Genomic DNA, 11,018 nt, shown 5'->3' with positions numbered 1-11,018 from the left:
CTCTCTCTCTCTCTCTCTCTCTCTCTCTCTCTCTCTCTCTCTCTCTCAGACACACACACTGTCACTTGCTGTCTCTCACTCTCTTTCACATACACGCACGCACACACACACTACACATAAGCAGATACACAGGCACACAGCACAAATAAGTTAAACAAACAAACAAAAAAAGCAGAGCTAGCTTGGGTCAGCAGGTAAAGGTACTTGAACCACGCCTGACAAGCCTGACAATTTGAATTTGATCCACAAAACCCACATGGTAGAAAAAAAGAACCTACTTACCTACTTCTGCAAGTTGCTCTCTGATCTCCACATACACACCATGACACACAAGTACACAGACTATAAAAGTTGTATACATATATATGTGTATATATAAAACATATATAAAACATATATCTGTTATATAAACATATATATACGTGTATTTGTATGTGAGTGTGTGTGTTTCTGTGTGTTTGCATGTGACTTGTGTTCAAGTTTCAGCTAAGGTGAAAGCAAAAAGATACATGAAAAGAGTTAAGTCCCTTGGAGCCACAGCTACAGGTATTTGTCAGCTTCCTAGTGTGGTCTCTGGGAACCAAACACATGTGCTCTGGAAAAACAGTAAGCACTCTTAACCACTGAACTATCTCTCCAGCCCCAAAATTCTTTAAAGCAACTTAATGGAGAAAGAATTTATTTGGGTCATGATTTTAGAAGATACAGAGCATCACAGTGAGTAAAGCATGATGGGTTAGTTCCACTGTCAGGGAGCATGTGACAGAGCCCCCGGCAGCAGGACCAGAAAACAAAAAGACATATGTAAACCAAAACGAATACAACTTCCAAATACATCCCTTAGTAGACTATGTCTTACAGTTAGGCCCTAGATTTTAAGAATTCTAAAGACTCCCAAAACAGGGGTATGTACCAGAATTTTTAGGAGATCCATTGTATCTGGCATGAACCTGGAGTGATGACACATAATTTTTGAAGTGTGCTTTTTAATTTAAGAATAGAAAGCTTCTAGGAAGCTGTTGTGGTTCAGTCCTTCAGAGGCTGATCTCCCTGCTGCTGAGAAGCTTAAAATTACCCTGCAGTGTCTGTCTTTCTTCTGTCAATCCTCCCACTTAACCCAGAACACTAACCAGCTACCAGATGGGGACCAAGTATTTAAACACTTGGCATTGTAGGAGACAGTTCACATTCAAACCAGGGCACTCTGCCCCTGCTCCCACAGGATCATGAGTATCCCATAATGCAAAACGCATTTGATCCAGCTACAAATTCTCATATGTGGAGCCATCCCTGGCATGGTAGTGCTGAATTCATAAGAAAGCAGAATGAACAAACCATAAAGAAAAAGACAGCAAGCAGCACCCTCCCATGAACTCTGCCTCAGCTCTAGATCCCACTGCCGCTGAGAAGCTCCAGGTTATTGCCCTGTTTTAGTTCTTGTCCTGACTTCCTTCAGTAATAGACTACAACATGGAAGTATAAGCCAAACAAACCTTTCCTCTTCAAGTTGCTTTGATCCACTGAACTATCTCTCCAGCCCCAAAATTCTTTAAAGCAACTTAATGGAGAAAGAATTTATTTGGGTCATGATTTTAGAAGATACAGAGCATCACAGTGAGTAAAGCATGATGGGTTAGTTCCACTGTCAGGGAGCATGTGACAGAGCTCATATCTTATTGTTGTTATCTTGTTTCATAACAACAATAAAAACCCTAACACAACCTTAACTGTTTCAACACTGCTAAGACATATAAAGTCAAAATTATTTTAAAGTTCAAGGCAAACTCTTAACTTAGAGCTGCTCTAAAATAAAAACAAATTGTGTACATTTAGAAACAAGATATAAAGGACCAGACCAAAAGAGACTAAAACTAAACAGGGCCAACATTAAACCCTTTAGCCCTCTGCCAGCACTGGATAGGTGTGATTACACTTTCTCCATTCCAACAGGCTTAAGAACTGACTTTTAATTCTGTCTCCAGCAGTACACCTGGGCTCCCTCTTAGAGCTTTTCTTATTTCATGCAGCTTTTCCTTGCAAAGGGACCCCGGAAGAGACAGCTCTGGCTGTCCCCAGGACCTTAGACTGTGCTCTCCCACCCTAGGAGCGGTGGGTGTCCTGTGGCTTCCCATAGCTCAACACCTGTGGGGCACAGGGACAGGGTAAGCACAGTCAAAACAGCCTCATCCTGCATTCCTGAATGCAGGCCCAACTAACCCTACAATACCCAAACTACCAACATTAGTTTAAAAAAAATCTTTCTTGAATTTAATGCTGAACAAATAAGTATATTCTATCAAATCAGTCAATAATGAGGTCTGAGTTAAATGTTCATAATAGCATTTAGTCTTCATGCTTGTTTTTATGATAGTTTGAAAAGTACTTTTTCCATATATGCCTGGGGCAAGGCTAGTCATTTGTCTCAGGATTTTATTGCTGTGAGAAGACACCATGACCAAGGCAGCTCTTATAAAGGAAAACATTTAATTGGGGCTGGCTTACAGTTTCAGAGTTTCAACATGGTAGGAAACTTGGAGGCATGCAGGCAGACATAGTGCTGAATAAGCCAAGAATTCTATATCTTGATCTGAAAGTAGTAGAAGGGGACTGTGTTCCACACTGGGTTGTGCTTGAGTATAAATGAGACCTTAAGGCTGTCCTCCACAGTGACATACGTCCTACAAGGCTACTCCTATAAAGCCAAACCTCCTAATAATGCCACTCCCCATGAGCCAAACATTTTCACACATAAGTCTATATGGACCGTACCTATTCAAACCATTACACATTTATGCTCACTTTACAACTGAATAAATTGAGGCTGAGGAAAAATTAAGTGGCTTGGCCAGTATATGGAATGTGGCTCAAAATCTTATCTATGCCAAGGTGTTCTGTTTTCCAACTGACCCCTAAGTAAGAACGTTGAAAAAGAAAAAAAAATCAAATCAAATCAAAGCTAGACTGATTAGCAAAATTCTAGGAAAGTAAACTAAACAAATTTATTCAAGACAAAAGACTAACACAAAACGACAGTTTTCCTTTCGCTGTGATGAAACTTGCAGGAAACAGATGTTCATCCTTGTGAGCATGAAATGAATCACCAAAAGAAGCACCCTGACCTCTGTGAAAAGTTCTGGGAATCACAAACTCAGTAATACAAGGGGCCAGCAAGTTGTTCTCTTGTAAGCCAAGAATATTTAATTGGAGAAGTGAAAAGAATATTATTACTGTCATGTATATTATGTAAAGTTAACACTTTACTATCCATAACAAAATCTGGCCAGAGTTCAATTGTGCCCACTTGTAGAAATACATACCCCTGCTTTGATCATTCACTTCCCAAGTAAAAGGCACACAAATTTTATTATTATAATAAGCCTTAAGCACCATTAAAGCTGGGCAGATATTTATCTTTTATGATATTAGAATCTCTTTCCTGCCAATAACCCCAAGTTATGATTTGCCATGTTCTATCTGGACAACTCTTAACTCCAATTGGCTATCTGTTGTGGCTATGCTTTTATGATTCACCCACCCCGCGGCACTTCTCTCTCTCCTTCATTGTTCTCCTCTGACCCTAAGCCTGGGAAATGCCAGCCCCACCAATGTATTTTCTGCCCAGCTACTGGCTGTGGGCATCTTTATTTAACCAATATTTAAATTTAAATTAAGGAGCCAAGTCTCATTGTATGAGCTGATTCTCCCATCCCTGGGAGCAACAATGTGGTGCTAAGGCTGTTAGTCCCAAGGCTACTATGCTCCATCTATTGTATTCTTGAGATACCATGGGTTCCCCTTTGCAACATTTCTTGATTAGCGTCCTGCTAACTTCATCCAATTTTATGATAGTTTCCTCTGGCTCTGTCACATTTCTCCCCTGGAAACAGTGTATACAATGCTGTACTTCTTAATAAGCTACCTTGGCATAAGACATAGCTTGTATAAGATATTCTAATTAAAAACCCTATTATCTTTTTGCCCAAGGTCCTCTCTTTTAGGACCCTGTCACTGTTCTGGGTCAATTCATTTTTTTTAATTTGATATTTTATTTCTTTACATTTCAGATGTAATTTCCCTTTCCCCATTTCCCCTCCAACAGAAACCCCTTATCCAGTCCCCCCTCTTGTTACTTCTATGAGGGTGTGCCCCCACCTATTGACCCACACCCCATCCCTGCTCTTGAATTCTCCCACATTGGAGCATGCAACCTTCATGGGACCAAGGACCTCCTCTCCCACCAATGCCTGACAAGGTCATCCTCCACTGCTCCTCCATACAGCTGGAGCCATGGGTCTCTCCAAGCATGGTTCCCAGGCTGCCGGTTTAGATCCTGAAAGATCTGATTGGTTGGTATTGGTGCTTTTCCAATGGGGCGACAAGCCCCTTCAGCTCCTTCAGTCTTCTCTCTACATCCTCCATTGGGGGACCCCATGATTAGTTCAATGGTTAGCTGTGAGCATCCACCTCTGGCAGAGCCTCTCAGGAGACAGGTATATCAGGCTCTGGTCAGCATGCACTTCCTGGCATCCACAACTGTGCCTATGTTTAGTGACTGCACATGGGATAGATCCCCAGATAGGGCAGTCTCCAGACAGCCTCTCCTCCAGGCTTTGTCCCACACTTTGTCTCTGTACTTGCTCTCCTGAGTATTTTGTTACTGTTTCCAAACTTCAGACCAATCTCCTTTATTAATATTGATGGAAAAATTCTCAATAAAATTCTTGGAAACTGAATCGAGGAACTGATTCCATCGTGATCAAGTAGGCTTTATCCAAGAAATGCAGGGATGGTTCAATATATGGAAATCCATCAATGTGATCCACTATATAAACAAACTCAAAGTAAAAAACCAGCATGATCATCTCACTAGATGCTGAGAAAGTGTTTGACAAAATTGAACACCACTTCATGGTAAAAGGCTTGGAGAGATCAGGAGTTCAAGGACTATACCTAAGCATAGTAAAAGCAATATACAGCAAACCAGTAGCCAATATCAAACTAAATGGAGAGAAACTTGAAGTAATCCCACTAAAATCAGGGACTAGACAAGGGTGCCCACTCTCTCCCTACTTATTCAATACAGTACTTGAAAGCTTAGCCAGAGCAATTAGACAACAAAAAAGGTCAAAGGAATACAAATTGGAAAGAAAGAAGTCAAAATATCACTATTTGCAGATGATATGATAGTATACTTAAGTGATCCCCCAAAACTTCCATCTGAGAACACTTAAACCTGATAAACAGCTTCAGCAAAGTGGCTGGATATAAAATTAACTCAAACAGATCAGTAGCCTTTCTCTACTCAAAGGATAAACAGGCTGAGAAAGAAATTAGGGAAATGACATCAATCACAATAGTCACAAATAATATGAAATACCTTGGTGTGACTCTAAACAAGCAAGTGAAAGATCTGTATGACAAGAACTTCAAGTCTCTGAAAAAAGAAAGTGAAGAAGATCTCAGAAGATGGAAAGATCTCCCATGCTCATGGATTGGCAGTATTAATATAGTAAAAATGGCCATCGTGCTGAAAGCAATCTACAGATTCAATGCAATCCCCATCAAAATCTCAACTCATTTCTTCACAGAGTTAGAAAGAGCAATTCTCAAATTCATTTGAAATAACAAAAAACCCAGGATAGCGAAAATTATTCTCAACAATAAAAAATCTTCTGGAAGAATCAACATTGCTGACCTCAAGAGTCACTACAGTGCAATTGTGATAAAAACTGCATTGTATTGGTACAGAGACAGGCATGTATATCAATGGAATAGAATTGAAGACCCAGAAATGAACTCACACACCTTTGGTCACTTGATCTTTGACAAAGGTGCTAAAACCATCCAGTGGAAAGAAGACAGCATTTTCAACAAATGGTGCTGGTTCAACTGGAGGTCAACATATATAAGAATGAAAATCAATCCATTCTTATCTCCTTGTACAAAGCTCAGGTCTGGGCCAATTCTATATTTAACAAATTAAATAACTCACTGGTTCTGCTATCACACAAATAACTAAATTCCCTGTATTAAAATGATTTTAGATATGTGTTTAATCCACTAAAAATGCAACTCTTCCATTATAGAGTGGAAACTCTCACTCTTAAAAACAAAATATCCAAGGAACATGACAATTGGGTACCTGGAGACATTTCTTTGTCACACTCTCCTAAGGATTGTTTAAGTAGACTTATAACGACCTGTGAGAAGATGAGTCATGATGTTCCTAGGGTGAGTGGAAGCAGGCTGACAGGATGGGCTGTGGTCTGTGCCTGAGACCCTGTGCCTGGGGAACATTCCAGGCAGCTCCAGTATTTTCTTTGGAATTCTACTTGAAGCATTTTCTTCAGAGAGTGTCTTACTTTGTACACTGTGCCCTCAGATATCCCAGTGGTTTCAGCTCTTTTAAATCCAAATACCACCTCTTGGAATATTATTTACAAACGCCACTAACTTGTTGATGGTCCTAATTGCTTATATTGCTATTGTTTTCAATAGCACTAAATATAAAATTTTCATATTTATATTTTTTATTATTTATAATGGATATCTACCTTCAGTGTGTTCGGTTCAAATGGTTCAATTTCTTTGTTGTGTTTCACTGATACATCAATGTGCCAAGAGTACTACCTGATGTACTGTAGACATTCAAATTTTCTTTAGTGAATGAACTGGGGAAGCTTGTTTTTATAGAGCTGAGAACCCTCAAATTTTTCCACGGTCTCCCAAAACCCACTATGACTGCAAGAAGCATCACGAACACTGAGTACATACCCAGGAGGGAGGTTCCAGGACATGCCATTACATGAAGTTCTGTGACTCACTTTTTCACAAGCCTGACATTTGGCTTAACAATTTACTGATCCTGTTGTCTGTGGTTATTCTGTGTGTCACAGTTGGTGTTGCAATCTTCCATAGTACTAAGACTGAGATCTTGAAATTTTAGAGCTTTCAGGGTGTTTTTATATGGCAATAAATGGATATTGGAGAAATTGGAGTTTTCTTTAATGCAATCAAAAAACATGAAAATTATGTAACACTCTTACTTTGTTCTACACTAGATTTTTTTGAAGTTTTATGAAGAATGGTAAACAGATGAGATTAAAGGGAACTAATAGAGAACAAGGAAGTTTCCAATTAAGAAAGAATTTTTCTGTATTGATTTCAAGGAAGAGTCGATCAAATATGGCTTTCTCTCAATGAGCTTTTCTCTTATTACCAAAAGTTGTTTGCTTAAATTAAGTTTCATGGTAAACAAGAGAAAACCATTTCTGTGTGGAAAATTTCAAGAGTTTAGTCAGCTTTTCTTAATTTTTATGTCAATTCAGGTGTTTTTTGTTTATTTTTGGTTTTATTGCATAAAATGATATATTTTCTTAAAACAATGGCATAGAAAGAGAGATTTTCTAGTGAATCACAATTTCTGGTAAGGAAAGGAGAAATGAGGTGAAGAAGACTGTGTCATAATGGTAGACATTTGGTGAGCAAAACACCGTGTTCACAGGTTAGTGGTGTCTTAGCTTATGAGAGAAACTTTTCCTTCTTTCCCTGAAGGAGAAATCCCATGTTAACACAGCTGCTTCATCCATTAAGAGAGGTTAAGTTTGAGTAAAGATCTTCTGCTTGCCAGTCTCCCTTGAAATCTCTCCTGCATACCCTATATACACTTCCTAGAGTTTGTGACTATTCTCTTCAAATGTCCATCACCATAAAAACCTACCATGTCACTGCCCACCAATATACTGATCTCTCCTCATTATCCATATTCCCTGTAACTCTGTGCCCAGGTCTTTGTCACATTAGATAAGAAAGTGGCTGAACTAAAACTAAGTCACTTTGGACCTATGCCCAAAGATCATCTTAGACACACAACTCAGAATCCCTACTTTTCAGTCCTGTGCCTTTTATTTCTGTATTCTTTCCTGGAGAAATGGCTCTCAAAAGTAAAAAGAGAAAAGTCATCTTAGGATTTTAGTCTGTTCTCTTGTTTATTTGGTTTTAGCTCTCTCTTGGGTTTAATTTCACTAAATTGTCCCAAGTAGGAGAAAGTAATGACATTAAGCCATAGCCTCACTGAAGATCGAGAAACACCTATTGGCTATTCCTCACCTACTTCAGATCCTGATCTACCCAATAAGCCCGTCTGAACTGAGGCTTTATTGATGGCAACCTTAAGACAGAGTTTCTGATACCTGATTTCTCAGACTTTTTTTCTTGCTCTTTCAACCCATAATCACCCCTCAAACCCTTGTAAACATCACACTTGAAAACAGGGGCATATTCTTCAGGGTTAATAGTCAGGTGGCATAATTGCCAGCATGTAAAAAAAATTCACATTACTAGTTTCATCACGAAAGTTGGACCAATAAGTGGGTGAAGCACCTAGGATGAATCATGTCTGACGGGCAAGCAATGGAGATGCAGAAGCTCAAAAGTTCCCATTTACCCAGAGGCAGGGCTTGTTCCTTCTATAAAAAGCCAGTGTGAAGAGACTGGCTTCCACATCTGATCCCTGTGACTACACGGTCTGTCCTCCACATACCAGGTAAGCCTCTCTGCATGGAAATTTTATCATATACTTTATGTATTTGTGTGGCTTTCACTGGAGTCTCTTTTACATCATTGCAGTTTTGGATGTTTTTTCCCCTCTTATTGAAATTTAGTCATAATTATAGTACAGATGATTGAAACATTCTTTTAAAAGTAATAACAACTGAAGGAACTTTAGACGTAATTGCTGTGCCCCATCAATTGTTGCTGTGTCTGTGTCTGGATAATTAGCAGAACACAGGCTTATCCTACTGTTAGTGACATCATTGCTTGATCTACAATCTTAATGCTGGGAATTTTATTCAATAAAATGTCTATAACAAAGATATTTGTTATAGGTTGACTGTGTCTGGTGTTTTGAACTGCTAAAGGATAATTTAGGTTCTACAAAACAGCATGTTATTTAGAAAAGTGAGAACTAAAGGCAGTGCCATGAGGGATCAGTGTCAGGAGACAGGGGCAAGTGCTGTGGTTGTTTGGGAAGGTGAGAAAAATTTCTGAAGTGGTTGCTCTAGAAAAGTTGCCTGAAAAATGGTAGCATGTGATCTGTGGCAGTTGGGCTAATCTGAGTAAGCAGCTGTGAGTAGCTATCCTGAGGCCGAGGAGTATGGGACACAGGTGATGGTGAGGCATGCTGGAGTAACCACAGACATTCTCCAAGTGATAAAAATGTCTTCTTTATTGCAAACAATCAGTGGGCTCTGAGCATTTTACAGTTTTTATTTTCTACACACCTTCACACTTCCATGTGAACCAATGTCATCAGTCTAATATCCCTACTGTGCTCTGTTGCTCAGTGTGCATTATTGTAGGTAGGAAGAGAAGCCAACCAGAAAGATCTAGCTAGTTTAGATCCAAACATATTACCTTTAAGTACCTTCATGGCAAAGTACCATCTACTGTAGAGAAGGAAAGTAGAACTTTTACTTCCTAAGACCTTGGAAATGTATTTCCTGTGGTTTCTCGCCAAGCTATTCCCTCTGTACATCGTTTATGCTGTTTCTAGGTCTACCCATCTTTGAAGCATGAGTTCACATCAGCAGAAGCAGCCCTGCACAGCTCCTCCTCAGCTGCATGAGCAGCAAGTGAAACAGCCTTGCCAGCCACCACCTCAGGAGCCATGTGTTTCACAAATCAAGGAGCCCTGTGACACCAAGATTCCTAAGCCCTGCAACATCAAGGTTCCTGAGCCCTGTGACACAAAGGTTCCTGAGCCCTGCAACCCTAAGGCTCCTGAGCCCTGCCACCCCAAGGTTCCTGAGCCCTGCCACCCCAAGGTTCCTGAGCCCTGCCACCCCAAGGTTCCTGAGCCCTGCCACCCCAAGGTTCCTGAGCCCTGCCACCCCAAGGTTCCTGAGCCCTGCCATCCCAAGGTTCCTGAGCCCTGTCCCTCAACTATCACTCCAATACTAGCCCAACAGAAGACAAAGCAAAAGTAATGTCCAAGGCTATGCCTTGGGGAGATGATCACCAATGGATGTTGAGCCCCAATTTCCATTCTGTTTGAATATACTATGCCCTTATATCACAGCCCGACTTCTCATTTATATCTTAAAATTAAATACTACAAAGCTTTGTTTTAACCTACTAATCTGGGGCCTCTGGGTCTCAAAATTCAGCTGAGGACTTAGTAGCTTAGCTAGTTTGTCCTCTCAGAATTCTTCTGAAAAGAGACCAAGTTACAAGTGAATGGGTTGTTATATTCCTATTAAATGTCCTTCCACTCTCCACTGTTGTCTGACTCAGTGATTTCTTCCTTTTCCTTATGAAGCAAAAGCTATTCAATTGACATCTGAACGTGGCACTAACATCCAATCTTAGTACTGATGGGTGGGAAGCTACTAGCTCTTCCCACTGAGGAATCTCAGAGTGCCAGGAGGTTATGCAATGCAATCAGAGACTTTTGCTTACATCAGTCAGAGGTACAGGAGGACTCTCCTCTTAAAATGGAGTGAATCACTCTGGAGTTTAATTAGTACCTGCCCAAGCTGAACCTGATGTATCTAACTCTTGAGTGTTTTGTCCTCGAATTAGACTTCTTGGTTTCTAAGTCAACTACTTCTGTTAACTTCAAGAAATTTTCCAACAGAAGTGAATATGTCCCTTCTTATTCATTTATTCTAAATATCCATAATTCTAATTCCCCCAAAATATGAAGACTCACAGCCACCAAAATTGTTAGCTTGGGCAGTCCTTTTCTGGTTTTATTAGGGAACCTCCTAGGAGGATGTGCTTCACACTCCACCCCAACATCCATTGAAACACACATATATGCCCACACACACAAACAGTCACACACACACTCATAGATACACACACTCACATTCATTTACACACAACATGAACCCACTCACACACACAAACATATACACACAACATGGACACACATGCACATTCTCTCTCTCTCTCTCTCTCTCTCTCTCTCTTTCTTTCTCTCTCTCTCTCTTTCACACACACACACAGAGAGA

General features: G+C 40.1%; 1 protein-coding gene across 2 annotated transcripts; it reads left to right on the top strand.

Annotated features, from left to right (window-relative positions):
• Positions 1–9,575: 9,575 nt before the first annotated feature.
• Positions 9,576–9,989, top strand: Sprr1b (small proline rich protein 1B). 2 transcript variants are annotated; one of them, XM_028784929.1, is made up of 2 exons: positions 9,576–9,674; positions 9,804–9,989. In XM_028784929.1, exons 1-2 carry the CDS (start codon positions 9,576–9,578, stop codon positions 9,987–9,989), a joined length of 285 nt encoding a protein of 94 aa, XP_028640762.1. The 2 variants fall into 2 exon arrangements, with proteins under 2 accessions (XP_028640762.1, XP_028640761.1); XM_028784928.1 differs by having other exon boundaries at positions 9,576–9,989.
• The last annotated feature ends 1,029 nt before the right edge of the window (positions 9,990–11,018 follow it).

The sequence above is a fragment of the Grammomys surdaster genome, unplaced genomic scaffold, assembly GCF_004785775.1.
Source record: "Grammomys surdaster isolate TR1022 unplaced genomic scaffold, NIH_TR_1.0 124976, whole genome shotgun sequence".
Classification (NCBI taxonomy): domain Eukaryota; kingdom Metazoa; phylum Chordata; class Mammalia; order Rodentia; family Muridae; genus Grammomys; species Grammomys surdaster.
This window is presented reverse-complemented; position numbering and strand designations above follow the sequence as displayed.

Excerpts from the sequence above, each read along its gene's own strand:
- Sprr1b (XM_028784928.1), top strand. The coding sequence starts at position 9,576 with ATGAGTTCACATCAGCAGAAGCAGCCCTGCACAGCTCCTCCTCAGCTG.